Genomic DNA, 27,500 nt, shown 5'->3' on the forward strand with positions numbered 1-27,500 from the left:
TGGCATCCACGCCCAGCTACATCTGGCCAGGTGTAAAAGTCCGGAGACAAAGGATGACCTTGGCTTCTAGTAAAGAATGAAAAACAATACATTCCAAAATCCTACTCCTTCTAATCCCCCCTCCCATCGACTATACTTAAAGAAACAGCATAATGAAATAAGAGAAAGTGTGGCAGGCCAAAATTCTAAAAAGAATATAAATGCAGGCCTGACACTGTCATTGCAAACTGTTGTTCTTGGAATATTTAGAGAAAAGATTCTTCAGTATTTCTTCCTGTACAGTGTGAGGTTTCCTGTTGATGGTAATTTTCTATAGCAGATCCCTCCATTGCTATAAGCTTTCCCATTGAACCGCAATGTGGCCCACACCCTCATGAATTTCCTGAAAACATGGCCTGAGGATTAAATGTACAGAGCAGCCCGATTTTCCCTTGTTACGTAATTTTAGGTTTTGCCCCTATTTGCTATTTTAACTAATTTTAGGCTTACCTTCTATTCCATATTTAAGCCAATTGATTTCAGGTGTGAGATAAATTATGTAAATAACTAAATGATGGTTAAATTAGAGAAAAAGATTGCAATTCTGTAACTGAGATCAAGTCATTAGCCCCATGAAAATGGCTTACTAGATGATGGATCTAAATGGTTAATGTTTCCTCAAAAGTAGTAATATTTGTTTTAAGACTCTCAAGTAATATATTATGAATCCTTTTTTATGATATTATGGTCAGAGTAGGAGATCCACATTCACTCTAAACTCAAATTTCATCTCTGTAACTTTTGAGCAGAGAAAATAACTGTTTTTATCCTTTTTTAAAAAGAAGGGACTTTTGGCATCTCTGCAGCATTCATTGCCAGGCAGATTCATCTACAATGTTAGAAGCAGCAGGAACACAGTCAGAGCTAAAGTTAGGGGGAGGCGAGTAAACTTGCCAAGGGGAAGAGGAATAAAAGGAAATAATGCAAAAGAAAATAGGTTATGGAAACCTCATATAATTTCCATCTCTATCTTAGCATATGACAGGAGAAACAAAATGTGCTCTGGTGGATGAAGGAGCTTGAAAGAAATTGTCATTTGAAGTTTTATTTTATTTATTCCCACCTGAGTCATGATGCAAGGATTTTCTATTAGACGACATATCTATAATTGAAATATCCTCAGCATCCTCTTGATTCTCAACATTTGTCCGCTGTCTGGTATTGGAGATTTTTAAAAAAAAAAAAAAAACAGCCATTTACTGTATGTAGAAATATCATCCATGTTTGCAAAACAAATCTGGAAAAAGTCCGTGGGAGAATGACAGGCCCTTCATAACGGAAGGGCCTCATACCGTTCACTGCCCCTTGTTCACCCCCAGGGTTTCACCCCCAGCCATTCACCCCCTAGAGCCGAGGTGGCGCAGTGGTTAGAGTGCAGCACTGCAGGCTACTTCAGCTGATTGCAGTTCTGCAGTTCGGCTGTTCAAATCTCACCGGCTCAAGGTTGACTCAGCCTTCCATCCTTCCGAGGTGGGTAAAATGAGGACCCGGATTGTTGTTGGGGGCGATATGCTGACTCTGTAAACCGCTTAGAGAGGGCTGAAAGCCCTATGAAGCGGTATATAAGTCTAACTGCTATTGCTATTGCTATTAACCCCTACCATTTCTCCTCTGCTGAGACCTAGCTGTTCGCCCTGGTAAATGGGACCCAGCCTCTTCAGTCCCAGACCCTTCCTCATGGCCCACTAGGTGAAATACTGCTCACCCTGGGCTTTTGGGCTCAGGAGACAGTTGGCCACCAGCCAGTCGGAGGAAGGGAAGGGAGAAAAAAAGAGAGAGGGAGAGAGAAAGTGTTCCGTGTTGAGGTTTCCTCTCTGGGGTTTGTTTCTCCGCACAGTCCAAGGACCTCGCCTAGGTCCAAGCTAGAAAACTGTTTGCATTCCCCCATTTGCCAGGGCGAACAGCTAGGGTCGTTTCGGTGGAGGAGAAATGGTAGGGGTTAATGGCTGGGGGTGGAACCCTGGGGGAAAACAAGGGGCGGCGAAGGATACAAGGTGAATAATCCTAGACCCCTTCACAGTCGCTAGCATTGGTCCTTGGAATAAAGGAAGCAGATGCCACAATGATCATAACTGTTACTACTGTACTGAAGAAATTTTAACCATTAGGTAACTGTTCTGACCCCCTCCTCCGTCCAGTAACGAAAGCCGAGACAAGCGTAAAATGGAATGTCCTTTAATTAACACGACCAGAATCTCGGTGGCTGAAAGCCAAATAAACAAATAGATAAGGACTTTGGCAGCAAGTCCGACAAACCTTGGCAACAATTCAGACAAACTCTGGCAGCAATCCAGCCTGCCAAGTTTGTTTCTCTTTAGTCCCAAACGCTGACTTCTGCGAGAAGGGCATGGCACAAACAGTCTCTTTTATAGTCTGGGAGAGGAGCTTAATGACTATCAGCTGAGCATAATTACCTCCTGTAATTACTTAGTTGTTCTTGACGCCGAGTAGCCCTTCGACGGCGTGCATCCCGGAACAACTCACAGTTGGATTCTGGATCACTCTCCCTTGTCTCCTCCCCACTGATCCAAGGCTCAGGCGCCACCTGGTGGCCAACCAGTCTCTCTGCGCCCTGCTCGGAGTCGGAACCCGGTCCTCCACATCCTCCAGGGCCGACTCATAGGGCCCCTCGCTGTCGGAGTCTGGTGGCAGCTCCAACAGCTCCTGCCGGGCCACAACAAGTAACTGTAAGGAATTCATACATAAATAGAGCCCTTCTTGGTGATAAAATAGTCCATGAAAATCTGAACATTTGGCAGATTATGAGTCCATAGATTCTACACACTTTGAAGGGGTTTCATATATTACAAAAATATTGTGTTGTATTGTCTATTCAAAATACAGTACTAAGTTTTTTATTTTGGAAAATAAAGGGGGATGCTGTATTGGCAAAATTGAGATACATCCAATAATAGCTATAAAGATTGTGTGTAGTCAAATTTGCCAATTTTAGTGGTAGCAGGATTGCTGCGGGCCGATGGTAGCCATGGTTTATTCATCAGTGTAGTATATTGAGTATGCAAGGTTCTAAACTAGTTTCTCCTAGTTTTGGTACTCGTTGAATAAGGTTAGAGTGATAACATCTGGAAAGTACTATATTGAGTTTGATTACATGTTCATTCACATGTAATAGAGTGATGTGTTAGAAGAACTGTGAAATGAGGATGTCCGTTGACCCATCAACTGTCTGCTTTGTGAAATCTAATGTACGAGATGGAAAAAGCAATGGTTCGTATTGTCCACTTCCATTTTCCTTCCAGAATGAAGAAATCATCATGTCGTATAATCTCGTCATAAAGCTGGTTTTTTTTTTTTTTGGCCATTTGCCCTAGCCATAGTAACTTTACTGTGGAGTAGAAAGTGTGTTTGGAAGATTATTGTACTTTTCTTGACTTAACCTTGAGTGTTTTTATATATATATATATATTCTTTATGTATCTGATGATGAAGGATGCTGTTCCAGAAGCAGCTAATTCTGTACGCTGCAAAGAGAATCCCTGAACAACTTGCTCTGATATCTTAATCTACTAGCCTATTCTCTCACTAGGCTTCAGAAGAATGTGTCAAGAGATATGTGCATCTCTCCCTTTTTCTGGGAGATTTGGAAAAATAGACAAGAAGTGGTTTTCCTTTCCAGTGGACTGCAGAAATTTATAAATGCCACATTACTATAGACCAGGGGTAGTCAACCTTTTTATACCTACCGCCCACTTTTGCATCTCTGTTAGTAGTAAAATTTTCTAAACGCCCACCGGTTCCACAGTAACGGTGGTTTTATGAACACCTAATGAAAATGCTTTTAAATAATGCTATGACATTTTTTAAAAAGTCGATTAAATTTAAAAAAAAGGAAACTGCTTCAGTATCGGGCAAGACCCCTACCGCCCACCATGAAAGCTGGAACGCCCACTAGTGGGCGGTAGGGACCAGGTTGACTACCACTGCTATAGACTGAGCTACTATAAACAGGTTTTCATTTGTGTATCCACATAGAATGTACTATATTGTAAAAAAACGGATGGGTGGGTGGGTGGGTGGGTGGGTGGATGGATGGATGGATGGATGGATGGATGGATGGATGGACAAATTTCCTAGTACCTACATTAATTCTCTCATGTTAAGATACCAAAGTCCACAGATACTGAATCCTCCCTAAACTAGTCCACTAAAAACCATTGTAGCAATAGCAGTTAGACTTATATACCGCTTCATAGGGCTTTCAGCCCTCTCTAAGCGGTTTACAGAGTCAGCATATTGCCCCCAAAAACAATCCGGGTCCTCATTTCACCCACCTCGGAAGGATGGAAGGCTGAGTCAACCCTGAGCCGGTGAGATTTGAACCGCCGAACTGCAGCTTAGCAGTCAGCTGAAATGGCCTGCAGTACTGCACTCTAACCACTGCGCCACCTCGGCTCTATATTGTCATATACACTGGCCCAGGCAAACTTAACAGATTTCCTAAATAAAATGTAGTGATGGTGAAGATAATGCTGCAACTCTCCTTCTGCCATTTGGCTCAATAGAACCTGCGTAGCTGTGATTCAAGTAGCATCTCAAAAAGCGTCTTGGATGCCAAGGAATCCATTTCTTTAAGTCTGAGAATAAACAAAGCAACATGGCATTCTCCAAATCTACTCTACTCTTTCAGCTACAAAGATAATAGTGTGATGGCTGCCAAGTGGCTGTCTTTTATTTGCTTGATGACTTGTTAAGGTTCCAGGATGATCAATTGATATTTCTGTCAGAGGCAGGAAAATGACGAGGGATGTTTCCTTAACAGGCAATTTATCTGCAGGGTGGGTTCTGAGACCCAGTGTTCTGCCTGGAGGGAATGTGGGAAAAGAGGAGAAAAAAACAGCTTTCAGAGGTGTAACCATTTTAGTCTATATAGCAAAAAACAAAGATTTTGTTGCAGCAAAAGCAATTAAGGCAGTGGTGGGTTTCAAAATTTTTTGGAACCTCTTCTGTAGGTGTGGCCTGCTTTCCGGGTCCCCTGGTGGAACCTCTTCTAACCGGTTCGGTAGATTTGACGAACCGGTTCTACCAAACTGGTGCGAACCGGTAGGAACCCACCTCTGAATTAAGGTAACTGTTATTTGTCTTTTGCAGTGAACAAAATTAAGAGAAGCATTAACCGCTTTATATAAGCTTTCGTGGAATACCTTGAAAGCAAACAGTGCCGCCCTAAGCTAGGATAACACGCACCTTTGGTTTCAAGGTGAGGTGAAATTTCTGAACATCAAGATTCGAGAAAAGCGATAAGTAGAAGATTTGTAGATGGCGACAATTACTCTTATGATAACTGTCATCCACAAAATAGTTGCTGGAGTGACACACAGATTTTAAAGAAAATCTCAGCCATCAAATCTCACCGGCTCAGGGTTGACTCAGCCTTCCATCCTTCCGAGGTGGGTAAAATGAGGACCCAGATTGTTGGGGGCAATATGCTGACTCTCTGTAAACCGCTTAGAGAGGCCTGAAAGGCCTATGAAGTGGTATATAAGTCTACTGCTATTGCTATTGCTATTTAAGGATGAGCTGATTAACAGACACATTTTGATTTTTAAAAAGCGTACAAGGTGTAGCTTGTAGGATGCAACGAGGAACAGAGAGGATGGATTAGCTGCTTGCATCATTCCATAAACTGTCCCACAGATCCAGCTGACTTCAGATTCTGTCAAAGATAACTACTGGTTAAACATAATGTTTCCAAAAGGAGAATAACCACATCCCCTAAGGAATATTATAATTACTTTGATATCACCACTTTATCTTTGCTAAAATATGGCTAAGAGTGGATCTAAACTCTCTGGTAGCTCAGTAAACAATGAAATGGATGAAACAGATCCACACATCAATCCTTTGGCACAATTGAAGAAACTAGATGATTATTTCTTTTCAGCTTTATTCCACATTAGATCACTTTTTATTCTTATTAAAGAAGAGACCTGTGTTTCCAGGCTTAGCATACTAGAAGGTGTTATAAGTGAGGAATGTGAGTGTCAAGACATGATTTTTCCAATGTATTTATCAACATCCAAAGCTTGAGGTCACATGGAGAATTGATAACGGTTCATCTCATTTGGAACAGATTATATTTATAGACGCAAGCAGGCAATTTAGTAATAAAACCATTTGACGTAATATCGAGCTGCTTGCTTTAAGCTAATTAATGCATTTATTGCCTACAAGGTAAAGTTAATGTTTCAGATATCACTTAAAAAATGATCTGCAGATGACTGAAACTTACAGTATTATTTTGAGCTGTCATGTAAATGAAAAAGAAATGATCGGTATGTGGATCTGATTCAACTATTTCATGTGAACTACAGATAGTCCTCGGGTTACAACCACAATTGAGCCCAAAATGTATGTTGCTAAGTAAAACATTTGTTAAGCGAGTTTGCCCCATTTTATTACTTTTCTTGCCACAGTTGTTAAATGAATCATTGCATTTGTTAAGTTAGTAACCTGGTTGTTAAGTGAATCTGATTTTCCCACTGACTTTGCTTGTCAGAAGGTCACAAAAAGGGACCACATGACCCTAGGACACTGTAACCATCATAAGTATGAACCAGTTGCCAAGCATCTGAATTTTAATCATGTAACTTGGGGATGCTGCAATGGTGGTAAGTGTGAAAAGTGGTTAGAATAAGGTGACCAGATGTCCCGCTTTTGGTGGGACAGTCACGATTTCCCACAATTTGTCCCGCGTCCCGTGACGTTCTTAAAAAGTCCTAATTTTTGGCGCGTTGCAGCTCGCTCGCTCCCCCGCCCATCCGCACTAAACCAGCCCAGCCTTAACAGTCTGTTATTAGTTGAGGACTACCTGTATGTGTTTGACAACTACAGGCAGTCAACAACTTACAACCACAATTGAGTCCAAAACTTCTATTGCTAAGCAAGACAGTCGTTAAGTGAGTTATGCCCCATTCTTGTCACAGTCGTTAAGGGAATCACCACCCTTGTTGTTAAGTTAGTAACACTGTTGTTAAGTGAATCTGGTTTCCCCCATTGACTTTGCTTGTTGGAAAGCCACAAAGGATAATTACATTACACTGTTAACCATCATAAATATGAATCGGTTGCCAAGAATTTTGATCACGGGATGCTGCACAGTTGTAAGGGTGAAAAACGATCGCAAGTCACTTTTTTCTGTGCTCTTGTAATTACAACAGTTGTAAATTGAGGACTACCTTCCTTGTCTAAAGAAATTATGCCGTGTAGTCAAAACTGGCCATTATTTTATATAGTAAGTTTCTCACTTTTCTTTATAATAATTGTTTTAGAAAATGCTCTTTTTTTGCAGCAATTCTATGTCACCATAGTTGTGTGTGTGTGTGTGTGTGTGTGTTTGTGTGTTGTGCTAGGATTTGGAGAGCAGGGGGTATTAATCAAAAAAAAAAACCTGAATAAGACGTGATGAAGAATGAAAAAAAGATTTGGATCTCATTCTCAATTTTCTGCATATGCACTCAGAAATAAGCCTAGCTAAGTTTCTACCAAGTAAGCATGTTTTTAAATGTTGCCTCAAGTCATTAGTAAGACATCATTTATGAAAATATCTTTTTTTTAAAAAAAAAATCTACTTTATTTTGTTGGAACAGTTAAAACAGATCAGAGGGCTACAATTGTGCAATAAAGCAATACGGGTATCAGAAAGCCCTCCGAGGGCCTTGAAGGCTCACACTCCCCCAACTTTAAAACTTTAATTATTTTACTCGTGTTTTAACTCCAATTGGACTCTAATATTTATATGGTTTTTATGTTTTAATTGAACACTGCCCAGGTCTGCTCTATGAGTGAGATGGGTGGCTTCCAAATTCGATCTATAAAGCAAATAAATAAATAAAAACATAAAGTTAAAGGCTCTGAAAATATAAGAAAAAGTTCACCGAGGTGGCGCAGTGGTTAGGGTGCAGTACTGCAGGCCACTTCAGCTGACTGCTATCTGCAGTTCAGCGGTTCTAATCTCACCGGCTCAAGGTTGACTCAGCCTTCCATCCTTCCGAAGTGGGTGAAATGAGGACCCAGACTGTGTTTTTCAGTAAGCTCTACAGTATTAATTAAGAGCCAAGGTGGCGCAGTGGTCAGAGTGCAGTACTGCAGCCACTTCAGCTGACTGCTAAGCTGCAGTTCGGCGGTTCAAATCTCACCGGCTCAAAGGTTGACTCAGCCTTCCATCCTTCCGAAGTGGGTGAAATGAGGACCTAGACTGTGGGGGCGATATGCTGACTCTGTAAACCGCTTAGAGAGGGATGAAAGCCCTATGAAGCGGTATACAAGTCTAACTGCTATGGCTATTGCTATTGCTACTTCATGCCCAAAAGACATTAGAATAGGGGATCTTACTCCAAGTTGAGATGGACTGCAACACTGAAATGTTTCTTTGCCTTGTAGTGATGGAAAAGAGAATGTTTTTCAAATAAACAGGAGAGGACAGAAATATAGACGCAATTGTCTGCTGTACGTCACAAGGCAAATAATTTAATCCTGGAAGAATTATTGTTTGGATATCTAATCATAGGAGTCTAATACCAATCTTTAAAGCCTGTGAAAATGTTCAGAATAAGATACACTAGAGCTTAGTGACAGAGTCAAATTTTGCTCCGGTTGACGTTCTCTGCAGAAACTACTGTTCCAGGGAGGCAGGCTCTTATTATGGCATGCCAACTGCTTATTAACTCTACACGAGCTCCCACTGTTCTGTTTTTCAGAATTTCCCAACACAGCATGCCCCACATATTAAACCTGCTTAAAATAGATCAGGATTGCATTTAGCTCTTCCTTGAGCATCTTCTTTCTCTGTGATCTTTCCGTTTTTGTTTTTTGTTTTAATCTTGGGGTAGCACTAGTATGCAAGGAAATAGTGATACCGTCAAGTATTTGTGGCGTGCGCTTTCTAAGGCTTTGATCTATTTGGCTGCCTCTCTTGAAAATGATCAAGCTTCAGCCTTCCCCCTTTCTGAAAATGAAATGAACGGTGAGAAACGTGCATACTGTTCCCATATATTGTTTCTGTGTAAAGAGGGGAAAAAATCCTCTCCTTTTTTATGATTGTTCATTCAAAGTGGTGGAAAAGAGAATGTTTTTCAAATAAACAGGAGAGGACAGAAATATAGACGCAATTGTCGCTAGTGAAATATAGGACAGGTTCTTATATTTGCTTTTGATGTGGAATAGCTGAGGCGCAAATTATCTTTTTGGTTGTAAAATCATTACTCTTGCTTTCTGTAGTCTTCGTGTTTCATAAAATTCCAATGAAACTTAAGCGAAGGCATATTTTTAACATACATAAAAGGGCATTGTGTCTCCTAGATAGGATTCTTATCGGGAAATTATAGTTAAAGATGGAAAAGCAGTGGGAATAGCAATAGCAATAGCAGTTAGACTTATATACCGCTTCATAGGGCTTTCAGCCCTCTCTAAGCGGTTTACAGAGTCAGCATATCGCCCCCAACAATCCGGGTCCTCATTTTACCCACCTCGGAAGGATGGAAGGCTGAGTCAACCCTGAGCCGGTGAGATTTGAACCGCCGAACTGCAGATAGCAGTCAGCTGAAGTGGCTGCAGTAATGCACTCTAACCACTGCGCCACCTCAGCTCTAACTACTTCCACCAGAAAAAATGGCCGTATCATACTGAGTTTTGTGATACCACAGGTAGGAAAACTAGAGAAAAGTGGTTAGAAGCAGTATTGCAGACTAATTTTGCTGAATGACAGCAGTTCGATTCTCACAGGCTCAAGGTTGACCCAGCCCTCCATTCCTCCGAAGTCAGTAAAATGAGGACCCAGATTGTTGGGGCAAAATCCTGACTCTGTTATCCTCTTAGAGAGGGATGTAAAGCACTATGAAGTGGTATGTAAGTCTAAGTGCTATAGGAATTGCTATTCCTGAATTTGTTAGGGGGTTGAATTACGTCATTTCAAACAGTCTGAGGGTCTAATCAGAAGGTGAATATAATGATCCTTCAAATATTTATGTATTGGCAATACACCATTCTTGCATTCTCCCATTTTTTTAGAGTCATTTTTAAAAATTGACAGCTAGATTTCAACGTACAGACTAGGCTAAACCATAAATGTATATGTACAGTATTATATCACTGACTGCTCAGTTTTTTTAAAATTGTTTTTCCTAAAAGTCCCAAACATTTGGATATTTCTAATAATGTACAATAGTATAATGAAAATATTAATTCGGACTATCTCCCATAAATTTTCCAGCCTTGTTTCTTCTCAGTCAGTGTCAGCACTCCTCCATTGAATAATTAGGAAAGAAATCCACAAGACTCCATTGATAGAAATCAAGTGTACTTTTACTAATTATAAATGATCAGAAGCGTAGCAAAGCGAAGACTGATTATTTAGGCACGAAAGCAAGTGATATATAGAATAACCCATTCCCCACCCCTTGGCATCCCAGTTACAGTCCAATCATAATTCTCCCAAGTGTCAGGTGCAAGATAACTTCGAAAGGCATCACCAAGATGGAATTTCGGTGCCGTTGGCCTTGGCGGGAAACCTCCTCCGCATGCGCAGTAAGACAGGCAGCAGAACTCCAGAATCTTCCTCCAGCACAATTAGTAATCCCCTCCCAAATACCATGCCCCCCCCTCCCCGTTTCAATGGCAGCCGAAGCAGCAGCGAAGCAGAGGCTGACAGTCAGCATGAACATAACTGAGAATTTCGGGAATTACAGATTTGGCATTCTGTAAATTAGCCCATTTCAATTACTTTGGTTCAGTGATTGTTGCTTATACTTCCCAATTTTGCCCAATTGAAAGCGTTTTAGTAGTATATGGATTACTGATTATTTAGTTCTATTACAAAAACTTTCCACGTGAGACTATTGCTTTTATGTTAACAGCTGTTATAAAGTGTGCTACTGTAGTGTCCAGTTAGCTTTGCTATATAGGAAGAATCATCATTGTTTAAGAAGACTGCAAGGACCAAGTGAGAGAGAAGGCAGTATGAAGGATGCCAACATCTTAGGCTTATATACCATACAGAGGTGGGTTCCTACCAGTTCGCACCTATTCGGTAGAACCGGTTCGTCAAATCTACCGAACCGGTTGGAAGAGGTTCCACCAGTGGACCCGGAAAGCAGGCCACACCTACAGAAAAGGTTCCCAAATTTTTTTGAAACCCACCCCTTGGATATGGTTATTCTACACTATCATGCTCATATTTATAAAACTCAGGGCCTCTGTGAAAGGTAAGGATGACTACTGCGTTTGTGGTGCAATCAGAACATTGCGTGTGTTGAAGTTGTTTTAACGCAAACCAAAGATGCCTTTTAAAAAACAAGTTTACATCCTATTCTTATGCATGCCAGTGCTGTGTGTGAAGTAATTTAAGGTGGTTCTGACAAGTGTCGTCGGCATCTTTATATCCAGTCACATGGGGTGCAAGGCACTCCCATCCGGTCACATGGGCGGCAAGCCACTCCCACAAAGAAGGCCACACCCACAGAGTAGGTTCGAACAATTTTTGAAACCCACCACTGATACCACATACAAAAACTAGAAAGATTAAGTTAGAGAGCAGACTGGTAACAAATCCATTTCCAAAATAAACCATCAAAATTCATCCTTTAAAAACAGCAGACATAATCCATAGCTAAATCAGAGAAGAACCGTAGAATGGAATTGGAGAAATCCATTCTAACCATAAAGAGTTGCATTTTAAATAGGCCTTTCTTAAAAAAAAAAAAAATACAGTCAACAAAATGTTACTGCCTAAGGAAACTCTCCTAGCAATCAGCTCGTAACACAACTCTGTCTGCTAATGAACCCAAAGCTGTTAATATGGTTTCTTCAGTTAAATTGATTCATGAATTTTGAAGAGAACATTATCTAATGAATTTTCTTTGAATAGAAAGCAATTAAAAGGACAAATCAGTCTGATTAACCCCAAAATCACCCTAGCGCCACAAATGGTGTACAGTTTGAAATTATATCATAAAAGAACTAGAGCAGATTTGCTATCTCTCTGCCCTTTTTAATCCATGTAAATTAATGAACAACAAAGTTAATTTCTTTGATGACCCTTTCCTAGTATCACCTGGATTATGCTGATATTTAATTTACTTAACGTTATCATAAAGGCTAAATGGATATTTTTTCACCAGTGAGTATTATGCTATTCATTTAAGAAGTTGTTATTATTTAAAACTAATAAATATATGTGGATTTACAACAAAGAATGTTTTTTCTGGAGTAAATATAATATAACTAATTTTTTTAATTTAATTACTAGCACATTAAAGGGGTTTTTTTCTGCCCCAAAAATTTCATTTGAAGTTTTCTAGGGAAAATAGCACTATTATTCAGACTGCATTTTTCCCTACCTATCATCTTAATTTACAAAAAAATCCTTGACCTACAACCACAATTGGTTGTAATGCAGAGGTGGGTTCCTACCAGTTCGCACCTATTCAGTAGAACCGGTTCGTCAAATCTACCCAACCGGTTAGAAGAGGTTCCACCAGTGGACCCGGAAAGCAGGCCACACCTACAGAAGAGGGTCCAAAAATTTTTGAAACCCACCACTGGTCCTTGGATAGGATTATTCTACACTCTCATGCTCCTATTTATAAAACTCAGTGCCTCTCTGAAAGGTAAGGATGACTACTGCGTTTGTGGTGCAATCGGAACATTGCGTGTGTTGAAGTTGTTTTAACACAAACCAAAGATGCCTTTTAAAAAAGAAGTTTACATCCTATTCTAATGCATGCCAGTGCTGTGTGAGAGGTCATTTAAGGTGGTTCTGACAAGTGTCATCAGCATCTTCATATCTGGTCACATGGGCAGCAAGCCACTCCCATCCGGTCACATGGGTGGCAAGCCACTCCCACAAAGGAGGCCACACCCACAGAGTAGGTTCGAACAATTTTTGAAACCCACCACTGTTGTAATGGTACTGGAATTTCGCTTAGTGATAAAGTCACTAAGCAAGTCATTACATGACCAGATCCAATTTTAATATAGTTGTTAAGTGAATCACGTGGTTGTTAAGTGAATCACGTGGTCATTAAATTGAATCCAGCTTTCCTCTTTGACTTTGTTTATTGGCAGCCAGCTGACAAGATTGCAAATCGTGGCCATGTGACTGCAAGACATTGCAACCATTGGTAATGCAGCTGATTGCCGGTGCTCGAATTGCGATCACTTGGTCGTAGTAGGGATGGTACCGCAGTCATAGCTTTGAGGACAGGTCTTTCTTTTTTCAGCACCATCCGTAGCTTCGAACTGTTGTTAAACCAATTGTTATGGACTCCGTGCAGAAAGTTAAAAGAGATCTGGGGCAGCAAATGAGAAAGAAGATAGGAATAAATTATGGAACGGCAACTTATGATTTATTGCAGATTTCAAATCCTCAATCTACTCCTCCATAGAATGCTTTTCTATGTGTTGAAGCATGGAAAGCCACAATTCTTGCTTTGCAGATACAATTCCAGCAAGCTTTGGAATCCATTGCTTTGTTTGTGTGACCACCATAAAGGAATGTTATATTGTAAATTGCTGTTGTTGTTGTTGTTTTGTATTATATTTCAAAACATGTACACTGTCTGGAGCCCGTATGGATTTCTACGGGCTACAAAAAGCATTAAATAAATAAATAACTATTCCTCCTTTGCTGAGAAGATCAGTAAGTAGATTACAGCATTCCTTCATTTGGGAATCCCAGCGTCCCTTCTAGGATAACCTTCCAAAAGATGGTGAAAATGCAGCTCTTCTAGAGAGTGTTGGGGGATTAATAGGTTGTTGAAATTTGTGATTCTCTTCTGCCCGACTGCGGTTCTTTTAATTCTCTGGACTCTCTTACAGTTGCAAGCTTCCAGGAATATACAGTGACCTACAAATCTATTAAATAAATAATTCTGGGCAAAAATAATCACAGAAGTCTTTTCTCTGCAGCGTATTCACTTGGAGACTTAAAATATACAGCAGCTGAATGAGAAAACCCTCCCAAGAAATCCAATCTTACACAACTCCTGTTAATATCTAAATCCCACCCCCCACCCCACCCCGTCTCCTATATCAAGAATCAGGTGCAGATCGGTTGTAGAGTTCTAAGTAGTGGTGGGTTTCAATTAATTTTACTACTGGTTTACTCGCGCATGTGCGATGCTTCTGCACAGAAGCGTGCGGGTGGGCAGAACCTCTACCAGTTTGCCCGATCCGGAGCGAACCAGCAAAAACCCACCTCTGGTTCTAAGCTATGGTAACACAATACAATAGCAATAGCAGCAGACTTATATACCGCTTCATAGGGCTTTCAGCCCTCTCTAAGCGGTTTACAGAGAGTCAGCATATTGCCCCCAACAATCTGGGTCCTCATTTTACCCACCTCGGAAGGATGGAAGGCTGAGTCAACCCTGAGCCGGTGAGATTTGAACCGCTGACCTGCTGATCTAGCAGTAGCCTGCAGTGCTGCATTTAACCACTGCGCCATCTTGGCATCCTTCAACTTACAACAGTTTGTTTAGTGATTTCTCAAAGTTATAACAGCACTGAAAAAGGGACATATGACTGTTTTTCACACTTACGACCGTTGCAGAATTTCCACGGTCACATGTTCAGAATTTAGACTCTTGGCAACTGGCTCATATCGGTTCTGACTGCCCTCCGCCATCCAGGAACGAAAGCCGAGACAAACGTAAATGAGAATGTTTTTTAATAAGTCCAGACTCTTGTTGGCTGCAAGCCACATAAACAAAGAGATAAGCACTCTGGCAGCAAGTCCTACAAACCTTGGCAGCAATGCGAACAAACTCTGGCAGCAATCCAGCCTGCCAAGTTTGTTTCTCGTTAGTCCCTAACGTTGACTTCTGAAAGAAGGGCGTGGCACAAGCAGTCTCTTTTATAGTCTGGGAGAGGAGCTTAATGACCATCAGCTGAGCGTAATTACCTCCTGTAATTAGGTAGTTATTCTTGATGCCGAGTAGCCCTTCCACAGCGTGCATCCCGGAACAACTCACAGGTGGTTTCTGGATCACACTCTCTTGTCTCCTCCCCACTGATCCAAGGCTCAGGCGCCCCCTGGTGGCCAACCAGTCTCTCTGCGCCCTGCTCGGAGTCGGAACCCTGTCCAGGGTCCTCCACCTCCTCCAGGGCCGACTCATAGGGCCCTTCGCTGTCGGAGTCTGGTGGCAGCTCCAACGGCTCCTGCACATATCTGACAGTTGCAGTGGCCCACAATTATGGAATCACCTTTTGCGAACTTCGGACAAGCAAAGCCAGATTCACTTAATAATCGTGTTACTAACTTAACAGCTGCAGTGATTCACTTAACAACTGTGGCAAGAAGGGTCATAAAATGGGGAAAAACTCAATTAACGACTTTATCACTTAACAACAATTTTGGGCTCAATGGTTCTCCTAAGTTGAGAACTACCTGTAAAAAGATGCTATTTAGAACCAGGATGGTTAAAGCAACAGGCTAGAAATAAAGAGCCTATGAGATCTAATTCTCTCCATAGATATGAAAGCCAAAACTGGGCAATTTTGGTCTCAGCCTAACCCCACTTCTCAGGGTTGTTGCTGTGGCAAAAATAGGGGAAAGAAGGAGTATTATGTGTGTTTGCCAACTTGAGTTACTTATACATTTAATAAAGGCAGGAAATAAAACAAACAAATAATAATATTCCCTTCTTTCTATAATCAGATCATGCCCGGTCACCAACAGCCATTTTTCCATTGCCAGAGATGAATGTCTCATTCTGCGGCAATCTGCAAAGATTGCTTCTCTTCATGCCTTATTAACAACAATATGAAAATCAAGAGTAACTAGGCAGCAAATGAATGAGTGTTTTCCTTCCAATGAGAATTACCCACTCAAATATGCAATATATATTGGGAGACACCACTGCATTTTCTCATATCTAACATGTGAATTGGTGGCTGGGGGGCATACAATAATCCAGCCTGCTAGCTTTCTTCTTGCTCAGCTTAAGTTTGAAAATTGGAAATAGAGAAGCATTATAAAGCAAGTCCTGCCCATTATTATTCCCCCTTTTTCTTTTTTCTTTTAATTTGACTGTATGCCTATTTAAGCTTGCCATTGAATGGGGAAGCCTATTGTATGAGTTAACAGGATAATTGTAGTGGAAATTAAAAATACAGGAAAATCAAAGCTCTGGATGGTTTTGTAATAGTGATCAGTTGCTCAAATGCGCTCTTTAATAATCATGAATTTAAATATGGAACACAATCATAGAACTGATTGCTGTGCTAATTCAAAACAACAAAAAAATGTTGATGTGCATATGTCATGAGTTTTATTTATTTTTTAGACCAGTGTTTCTCAACCTTGACAACTTGAAGTCCACAGGACTTCAAGTTGCCAAGGTTGAGAGACACTGTTTTAGACCATAGCCACAGACTCAAGAGATACAAAAGCACTTTATATCTCCCTATAAGTTTTGCGGAAAACTTTTTATTTTACAAAACAAAAGTATTTTATAAAAGTGGTATGTAAGACTTGCAAATGTCTTTGTGTATACACCTATTATTATCTACATTCTATATACTGTTTATCTACATTCTATATACTGTTCTATTACTATCAAAATGTTTCCTCCCTATTATACAATATTTTTTCAATCTTGGCAGCTTTAAGATGTGTGGATTCCAACTCCAAGAATTCCAGCAAACTTCCAGCAGAAGTAAACATTTGACTGTACTTTCCCCATTGGGTCACCCACTGACAATAGACTGACTCAGCACATCTGGTAGGATAGGAAAGCATTTTTTAACCTCAGCAACTTTAAGATGTGTGGAACTTCAACTCCCAGAATTTCACTTTGCTGGCTGCAACACTCTGGAAGTTGAAATCTACACATCTTAAAATTCCCAAGGTTGACAAGCCCTGGTCTATACTATAATATTACTGTGTTTCCTCTATACTATATAGGGGAAGGACTCTGGGCGGCTTACAGAAAGAAGGGGAAAGAAATAATAAAAAAAGAAAAGAGACAGATTTAAAATCACAACACATGCACTCGCTCTAATCGGGGCTGGACCTCAACAGTGAGGTCAACAGCCCCAGGCCTGCCGGAACAGACAGGTTTTAACAGCTTTCCTGAAGGCCATGAGAGTGGGTAAGGTACGGATCTCTGGGGGTAGCTGATTCCAAAGAGTCAGAGCAGCCACAGAGAAGGCTCTCCTCCGGGGGGCCCCCAGCCGACACTGTCTGACTGACGGCATCTGAAGGAGGCCCAATCTGTGGGATCTTCCATCGAATTCCATCTACCGGCCAATGCTGATTGGCTACCACCCGGAGGAGGGCCTTCTCTGTGGCTGCTCCGGCCCTTTGGAACGAGCTCCCCGTGGAGATTCGGACCCTCACCACCCTTCAGGCTTTCCGCAAAGCCCTTAAAACCTGGCTGTTCCAACAGGCCCGGGGCTGACGGGTTCTCCGTCGCCGCTCGAATTGTGTGGTTGTTGATTGTTTTTAAATTATTGTAGCTGTTTGTCCGTTGTTTTCCTCCTGTTTGTATCCTCCCCTCCTTACTTTGGTTTGTGAGCCGCCCTGAGTCCCTCTGGGAATAGGGCGGCATAGAAATGCAATAAATCAAATCAAATCTTACTGGCCGCTGGGAGGTATGTGGCAGTAGGCAGTCTCGAAGGTAAGGTGTATACACCACCCTTCTTGTGGGTGCTGAGGGAAATGACCCAAGTAGGAAGGGACAAAGGTACCTGCAATTTTGGCTAAGCAACTTCCTCTTCCAGATTTAAATGCCACTTTTTAAAAAAAAAAAAAAAAAGCAAGTAATGTCCCTGTCGCGTGTGTGACTTCTTCCTTTTCGTTTCCTCTGATTGCCTCCCAGCTTCATTCACCCGAGACGTCTTGTGGACCCTGCTGAGAGATGTGAAATTTGGAGAGGCAGTTTCTTACAAGCAATTAGCGGCCCTGGCAGGCCACAGCAAAGCATCCAGGGCGGTGGGAGGAGCGATGAGAAGAAATCCTGTAAGTCCAACGTCAACGCTGAAATCAACTTGATGGAAGTTGGTTGGTGGGTTGAGATGGAAAGCTTTGTGGGGCTAAATGTCATTCGATTAAATATATCTGCTGCGAAAACTACTCTCCTATGAGTAATAAGGCCAGTAAGTGTTTTTAATCAGCATTAATGCATAAACCAGTTTAATATGATTTATTTCCCCATCATTTATTTGAAATGGGAGCTATGCATTTATTTTAATGTATCAAGTCCTACGGATGTGGCTCGTTTTCTTTTTATTATTTTTCTTTTCCTTTCCTTTTTTAAAAAAAAATACAGGAGCAATATTTTATGGTTTTCCTTGTGAGCAGGACTGTAAAGGTTTGGAAGGATCACTTTTTTTAATCACCTAAAAATATGTCTGGGTCTGTGAGTTCCTATGGAGCAAAAGGGCAAAATAGCCGCTGGATTCTAAAAGGAAGACATTTGATTTGGGTTCCAAATAAGGTCAGGTTCTGGATATTGAAGGCCGGGTGTGTTCCGGTTTCATTTGCCTCTTGAATCAAGACACAGAGTCTGTTTTCTGGTGGCAAGACAGCCTAAAAGTGGATGAGCTTCACCAATTTAGGTGGTATCAAGCAGTGTTGCCCAAGTATGATTTAATTTGCTAAACAATTAAAATCGTGTTTTACTGAGATCCTGAATTGTCAATATTATATTTTTTTTTTTTTAAGTTCTTCAGTTCAACCGCTCCTCCTACGCTTTCCTAAAATAAAAGCTGTTTGGAGCTTCATCCGTGCAGATCCTGCCTAGTTCATTTCTGGAGTGTACATTCTACAGGTCTCCCCCGTTGTAGTTGGGTTAATTCGCATAATTCATACACTGACCTTCAACTTTATGAGAAAGTGGAAAAAAGTGCCGGCAGCAGCTGAGAAATGCAACATCTTTGCTTTAAATTATGCCAAGGACATGGTGTGAGAGGGCTCATCTTTTCGCAGGGAAAAAAACCTCCTTCAAATAGTTTACAGCAGTTTAGATTAATGGTGAGGGCTGCTGTCCTCAAAGGGAACCCATAAAGTTCAATTAAAAATTTCATTAGAATACTACAGGAGGATTAAAAAGAAATCACCTGGGCCTTTGGGGATTGAGAAATGTTGGGCTGATTAGCCCAAGACCATCATAAATGACTCTTCTGTGGCTTAAATGAGGTATCTTTTAACAGTCTGCTGGCAAAGTTGCTGTGTATAATTTCCTTCCCTCCCCAATTTTACATACTTACATTATTGTCCATGCTAAAAACTTGACACAAACATCGATCTAGTATAAGTGAAGTGTGTTGTTCACTCAAAACGTTCCAAACATTCAAGGCTGAATGGAGTAATTGTGCAGTTAGGGGAAGAGTGTGAAGCATTGATTTGGAATGTGCTAGGCACATAAACCTACTTGTGCATTAATTCCTTAGGTGGCTAGCCATAAAGCGGAATTCACGCTGGTTCATATTACAGTATCCGCTCGTATTAGAGAGCAGGGGCAGGAAAAGCAATAGGACACAAGCAAGCCGAAACATTATTTTTTTTTTGCTAAGTGCAATTTCTGTTGTGTGTTATGACTTGATGTTTCAGCTGTTTCTATTACGGCCTCACTGATCTGTTTCTGACAGTTTGGCAGCTCTCTGTAACCGTACAGTTTATCAGCCAGTATAAGAGGGTGGTCAATTTTTCCCTCTGTATCAAATTGAAAACCCCTAACAAGCAGAGCATCCGTGTTGTACAACATTGTGTTCCCATCCTCAGACTGAAATTGCTAAATGCTGTTCAAAAGCAATCAATACAGTGAGCGGGGAGTATATTTTTTCTTCTTCCCCCTCACCTTTTTCTAAACAAACACATTATTGAGGAGTTAGTTTATTCACAGATTGCCACGAGCGTTAATGACCACCTTGAGTGTAGTTCTGCCAGTCACCTAGCTGGCTGTTGATAAAGATTTAGCATCATGTTCTAAGTGTCAGGCCTGTCAGTAGCGCTGAACCATTTGACCAGAAGAAAAAAAAACGCAGAGGGAGCTATTGATTACAGCTTCTCAGTGTCACTTGTTCACCAGGATTTAGGTATTGATGAGGCTGCGAGTGAAAACAAGCCCTCTCCCTTGTGGGATTCCAACCCAGAAGAACAAAAGCGAAGTTGGGGAAAATATTCAGCTGGTACCAAGAATCAGAGGGATTCCGTTATTGATCGAAATACCCCCCTTCGTGTTTTTGTTTTGGTTTTAGAGACAAATCTAGGGGGTTGGAAGTTGTGTAGCATTCGAGAAAGAGGCATGTAAGTGATGGATTCGTGTATTGGATGAATTAGATTTCCCAGCATGAAAATTTCAATGGAGTTGTAGTAATATGAACTGCTGAGTTATTGATAAAAATGCATTAAATGCAACTGAAGCTCTAAAGCAGAGGCTGCTGGCGCTGTTTCCCCTCCGAAGTAACCTCAGGGCTCTAATAAAATTTTAGTGCATTTCATTTCATTTTTTTTTTTAAAGTTGGCTTAATATTGTCACCACAATTAAAGCAAAATGAGATGGTGATCAATACTCTTATACTGCAAACATAATGTAGTGCATTTTTTAAAAATCTCTTTGGCACACAAGGATTCGTTCATTTCCTTACAGCCTACATCTGGTGCAAGATTCCTCCCCTATACAACAAAAGTACAATTGAAACTTTGTCCATACGTAGGTGGTCATATCACAGCCCTCAGGTTGCCCGTGCCCCCCTGCTCCTTGTTTGTAGCTACACCCAGATGCATCCCAGAATATGCCATTGAAATTCAGTGACAAACCACCAAACAGAGGCACCATTCCCACCTCTTTTGCTGATGGAATTCTGTAACTATGCCATCTATTATAATCTTTAGTGAATAAGCAAGGAAACTCGGGGAGATGGAGAGGGATCAGAGACGTTAATAGCAATAGCAATAGCAATAGCAGTTATATACCGCTTCATAGGGCTTTCAGCCCTCTCTAAGCGGTTTACAGAGTCAGCATATCGCCCCCACAGTCTGGGTCCTCATTTCACCCACCTCGGAAGGATGGAAGGCTGAGTCAACCTTGAGCCGGTGAGATTTGAACCGCCGAACTGCAGATAGCAGTCAGCTGAAGTGGCCTGCAGTACTGCACCCTAACCACTGCGCCACCTCGGCTCTTCGGTTAACAGTGTAACCACACAGTCTAAGCCTGTTCCTTTTTCACTTGTATCCCACCGGCATGTAAATACGGGCTGGGACTTCGATCAAGCTGCTGTCCTGATTGTTTTGCCATCCTCTTGATGGACAACTCCATGGTCAAGAAAATAGCGTTTAAAATATATGTGAACTGCACTGCAAAAACATTCTTCATCCTTTTCATAATAAAAAAGAGCATCTGGGTTGTAGACATGAAAGATGACTTTGTCAAAACTTTAAAAAAAATAATATTTTTGTTTGTTTGTTTTAAAGATAACTTTCTGTAATGTAGTGGGAAGTTATAGTCCCACATTCTTCTGAGTATTTTCCTGTTTTTTCCCCCCCATAAAATAATAATCTAGGTTTAGAATGTGATGGCCCTAAACATTAAAAAATATGTGGTTTAAAATGCTAATTTCTCCAGCTTGGGATATTCATTCATCTTTATTTGGGTCATTGATCGGCATAAATTAATGAGAGTTTGTGATCATTCTAGTTGTAACGGCCTAGAACAGGGATCCCCAACCCCCAGGCCATGGCCCACTACCACGCTGTGTAGCCTATTCACAACAGGCCCGCAGAAGTGGTGGACCAGTCCATGCGTGCATGGTGCTCAAGTCACACAAGTGGCGGACCAGCGTGCATCTGGACACAGGTCAACATGCAGTGAAGTTGCATGTGCACGCACATGCACAGTGGCCCACTGATTGTGCTAGTTGATCCCCTCTCCCCTCCCAATCGGGCTACGAAGATTAGGGACTGATGGCCTAGAAGATAAAATACAGTGTAAGGAATGACTAATACAAAATTGCAAGTATCAAACTATAAAACGCTACAGCACTAAGATCTATATAGAGAAATTGTAGTTAGTCTTAATAGTAAGACCACAAAAGCTATGCTGTACCAAATACGACATAAAATGTAAAATAAAATTATATAAAACCCAATTTAAAAAAATAAAAATTCTAAGTGACTAGATATAATCAGCAAAGCAAATCAATTGTAAACAATAAAATATAACAAACTAAGGGTTAGCATTACTAGCATAAACATATAAAACATTATAGCACTAACAGAATTTGTGAACCTTTCAGACACAAATACTATAAATTTTAGCAATGAAACCCAAATAGTTTATTTACCTAGTATTATTTCAGAGCATACCAAAATATAGAAGAAACTAAAATTAAACAGTGGTGGAACAGATAGCAATAGCAATAGCAGTTAGACTTATATACCGCTTCATAGGGCTTTCGGCCCTCTCTAAGCGGTTTACAGAGTCAGCATATTGCCCCCAACAACAATCCGGGTCCTCATTTCACCCACCTCGGAAGGATGGAAGGCTGAGTCAACCTTGAGCCGGTGAGATTTGAACAGCCGAACTGCTGAACTGCAGACAGCTGAAGTAGCCTGCAGTGCTGCATTTAACCACTGTACCACCTCGGCTCTCTGTATAGATAGACCTGGTAAACTATGTCTGATCCATTGTCATGTCTTCTGCTTGGTCAGTTCCTACCCAAAATCAGGCACATGAGGAATTACAGTTATAATCATCATCATCATCATCATCATCATCATCATCATCATCATCACAGTCCGAGTATTCAGCACCGATATTTCAACACAGTCCGAGTATTCAGCACCGATATTTCAATGCAGTTTGGCATGGAAAAATGCGCCACTGTATCCATAAAAAGGGGCAAAATCACTGCATGTGAGGGAATTGAAATGCCCAATGGCCAACTAATTAAATGCAACGAAAATGAAGCCTACAAATACTTAGGCATTCTGCAGTTGGATAACATCAAGCATGGAGAAGTAAAAACTATTGTCAGACGAGAGTACACCAACAGAGTTAGGAAAATTTTGAAATCTAAATTGAATGGTGGAAATACAATCAAGGCCATAAATACCTGGGCAATACCAGTTATAAGATACACAGCTGGTATAGTTAACTGGACACAAGCTGATTTGGACATTTTGGACCGAAAAACTAATGACAATGCACTACAGTTTACATCCACGTGGTGATACTGATAGACTGTACCTGCCCCAAAAATCAGGTGGCAGAGGATTATTACAAGTGAAGCAAATAGTTGAAGAAGAAAAACATGCACTGGCTGATTATTTAAAAGAAAGTCAAGAACATCTATTAATCGAAGTAAAGAACAAAAATCTACTGAAGGCCCAACAGACGAAACAAGAATACAGAAAAGATGTGATAAACTCAAGAATGGAGAGTTGGCAGAACAAAGCACTGCATGGCCAATTTCTGGAAAAAAATAAAAGATAAAGTGGACAGTGAACAAACGTGGTTATGGTTAACAACAGGTACATTAAAGAAAGAAACAGAGTCACTAATCCTGGCTGCGCAAGAACAAGCTATCCGCACAAATGCCATTAAGGCCAAAATCGAAAAATCCTCTGATGATGCCAAATGCAGACTTTGCAAAGAAGCTGATGAAACTGTTGATCACATACTCAGCTGCTGTAAAAAAATCACACAGACTGATTATAAATTGCGGCACAATTCAGTAGAAAACAACCCAACACGCAAACTGGAAATTCAGGAACTTGTGCGTAGGGCCGTTTTTCTCCCTCTGTAGGCTTCAAGGAAGCCTCCTGAAGCCTCTGGAGGGCGAAAAACGTCCCCATAGGCAACCCGGAAGTTCGGGAGCTGACAGGGCAACGCCTCATGTACCCTAACAAATGGCTCCGGGTGCCATCTGTGGGCACTTCAGGGAAACCTTCTGAAGCCTCTGGAGGGCGAAAAACGGCCCTACGGGCAAACCGGAAGGCCATTCCCAAACTTCTGGGTTGCCCCCAGGGCCATAACAAATGGCTCCGTGTGCCACCTGTGGCACGCATGCCATAGGTTCGCCATCGCAGGTATAAACCTTCTTTCAAAAGAATTAGTTTTCACTCTTAAAATCAGGAAGAATATTTTCAGGAGAGATAGATTCACCAGAAAAGTTTGTACAACAGACAAGATTCGATCATATAAGACAAAACTCATTAAAGATGGGAAGAATCATTAACCAACCTACAAATAAGTTATGAGATTGTAGCAGCGGTATAATCCTCTGAAGTCTGCTACCGGTTCGGTGAGTCTGCTACCGAGCCCCCACAGCACTAAAAAAGCAGTATTTTGAAGCCTTTTGAGTCTGCAAAGGTAAGTAGAACAGAAAGGGGGGGGGGAATCCGCTGTGCCAGGCGATTTAGATTAGCTAGAAAGCAGGAAATCCGACAATTCTAGCTAATATAAATCACACGTCACAACTTATTGTTGAAATGCCAGTTCGCCTGAACCAGTAGCATTTTTTTTACTACAGGTCCGGCCGAACCGGTCCAAATCGGTAACATTTCACCCCTGGATTTTAGGTACCTTTGCAGAGTTACCTAATTTGAAAAGTAATTGTCGTGAGAATCAGACTGAGGGTTTTTTGATACCGACTGAGATATAATATACCTGTTCAACCTTGCAAAGCTGAAAAATCACTGCAAAGACATTCAGAAGTTGCTGTAAATATATATAATTACTGGGGATGGGTATCCCAAGCTTTCAATGCAAAAAGTAATTGGCAAAATGATGTAGCTTTTTTAAAAAGCTTCTCCCTGACACTGTACATTTATCCAGTGTTTTATTCATTGCAAAACTAAATTTCTTGTGATGGCAGCAAACTCACATCTTCAAACATATGACAGTGTGAAGTACAATTTCAAGTACTCAGTAACTGTACTGATAGCTTTCCTACAAGCATTTCTTTTCTTTTTTTTTGAATTTTTATTTTATACACATAAGTACATCAACAGAACACATTAACAAAAATAACCACATAACTTAAAAACAACATAGGAACAATAAGTTCCATCATATATCATACAGCAGTTCCGAATCGGTTTCTTTGCAGTTAGTGTTTTCCCTTCTATACATTTCTATCTTTCATTCATAATCTCCTTATTCGTTATCCATTTTTATATACATTTCTTTATTTATTTATACTTAGCTACTTATGATCAAGTATTATTTACCTATATTGTGCTTTATATTTTTACTGTCATCTATTCTCTTACATGCAGTTATAGGTATACATTCACATAGTTATTCTTTTTCTTTGCCATTCTTATATTATTATTCCATTTAAAAGGATATAAGGTATAATTTGGAATGCTTTGTTTACTATCCTTCGCACCTGCTATGACACCACCTTATTTTCTCTTTCTTTTCTTTTCTCCCTCCCTTCCTTCTCTACTTCCTTCCTTCCTCCTCTCCTTCCCCTTCTTCCTTCCCTTACTTCTCCCCTACTCCTACCCTCTGTCTTCTCCTTCCTACCCTCTCTCCTTCTCTCTTCCTCCCTCCTCTCCTTCTCTTTCTCTCCCTCCCACCCACCCACCTCTCCTTACCTCTTTCTTCTTCCCCTACGTCTCCTCCACATCTCACCTTATTTTCTCTTTCTTTTCTTTTCTCCCTCCCTTCCTTCTCTACTTCCTTCCTCCTCTCCTTTCCCTTCTTCCTTCCCTTACTTCTCCCCTACTTCTCCTACAAGCATTTCTTATGCTGGCTGTTTTTTTGTTCCCTAGCTCAGTTCATTTTTTTATATCAAAACTACAAAAATAATTGAGAAATCAAGAAGAATCTGAGTATAACAATATGGACAACAATAATTTTTGCCAATAATAATAACTGATATAGTAGAAACAGGAAACTAGATAGGCAGCCAGATCATGCCAGATCTGTCTAGCAACAATTAGTAGAAGAACAAATTTTTAAGTATTGGCTTCCTCCTACTCTTTTGGTGTGATGGGGGCGGGGGGGCACCAATCTCTTGAGGAGGTGGGCCAAGTTGTCCTTGTGCACGTAACAGCTGCTATTCATATTATCAATGGAGGAATACTTTTTTTTAGAATTAAATGAGAAGGAAGTTCAACCATGTATTTTAAAAAGGTTAAGGATGTTAAAAGAAATTGAGCTAATTATTTACATTAGGCATTCTTATAGGAATACAGGGCAGAACCTGATCTAAATTAATACTTTTGGGAAAGGAGCTTGGAAAAAAAAGAAACAACTAGTAATGACAAAATAATGTTTATCGCAGGATCCAAACTGGGTTGGGGGTCTTCCGAGCTTTCGGACTCGTGCTGAAGCCCATCTCCAGGGAACTTTTCTCTAGAACAGTGGTTCCCAAACTATTTCAGTCCACTGCCCCCCTTGGTGCTACAAACTGATCCTCGGTGCCCCCCACCCGGTGGTGGAATTCACATTTTTTTACTACCGGTTCTGTGGGCGTGGCTTGGTGGGTGTGGCTGGGGGGAGTCATGTGACTGGGCAGTTTGCACGACGGAAGGAAGATAGTAACAGTAATATTCAAAACTGTAACAATTAATTGCACATTTACTCAAAATCCAATTTAAAAACCTTTTCAGTTAATGTTAATTCAACAAAATTGTTGAACATGATCCAGTGATACCAGGTTTTCAAAGTCTGATAATCATTTATCAAGAACCTTGGTAACTAGTAATTTAGTAAACTCAGTAAAATTTAGTAACTACTTCACTGTTTAGTATATTCTTAATATGATGGATGGGCTTGATGAAGTGATACCAGTTTCCCAATGTCTGGTTTTAAGTCACTTAGCAGGAGTCTTAAATCACCATGTTCAGTAATCTGGAGTGGATTTCTTTGCTTGGAGAGAAGTTGGATGACCACACTGAAGCCACGTTCCACCAAATATGGTGTTGGAAATGCAACAAGGAGCTTCTTAACCACTGTCCAAAGTGCAGGACAGCGATCAGAAATTTCTTTCTGTAACCAAAACTCTTGGTACGATTTCTTAAACTTTGTCTTCAGCTCAATGACATTTTGCAGCTCTATGAGTTGTTCCTCCACTACCCCATCTTCCACAGTATCTGAAAATGGATTTATCACCCAATCTGGAATTTCCATCAAAAGAAGATCCTGATATCGCTCAGACATACCTTTATGCAGCATGTCCAAATGGTCACAAAAAACTTGAAGGTCATCATCTTGTACCCCACCTTTCTCTTCTAGCTCAGACAAGCTCGGAAATTGGTATAGCTCGCGACGGCCTATAATGCGCTTGAATAGAGTTAACTTTGAAATAAACGTAGAGAGATGACAGATTTGGCCTTAATAAGATTGACCTCATTTCCTTGCAACTGCAAATTCACTTCATTGAACTTTGTTCTGATAAATAAGCAATGTCACGCCTGATCTCTTTGAGTTCACCACTGAGCAAGGCATTCTTGTCTTCAAAAGACTCCGCAACAGTGTCAAAAAGAT

At 40.8% G+C, this 27,500-nt stretch overlaps 1 protein-coding gene across 1 annotated transcript in view; it reads left to right on the top strand.

Annotated features, from left to right (window-relative positions):
• The window catches only part of MGMT (O-6-methylguanine-DNA methyltransferase), a 196,714-nt gene that overhangs the window by 163,064 nt on the left and 6,150 nt on the right, over window positions 1–27,500 (top strand). The window contains exon 4 of the mRNA XM_087725984.1: window positions 17,877–18,016. Coding sequence (XP_087582110.1) covers window positions 17,877–18,016 — 140 coding nt within the window. The remainder of the gene's footprint in view (window positions 1–17,876; window positions 18,017–27,500) is intronic.

Source organism: Thamnophis sirtalis, unplaced genomic scaffold, assembly GCF_051295495.1.
Source record: "Thamnophis sirtalis isolate CommonGarterSnake01/CBP01778 unplaced genomic scaffold, rThaSir2_p1.2 scaffold_11, whole genome shotgun sequence".
Lineage (NCBI taxonomy): Eukaryota > Metazoa > Chordata > Lepidosauria > Squamata > Natricidae > Thamnophis > Thamnophis sirtalis.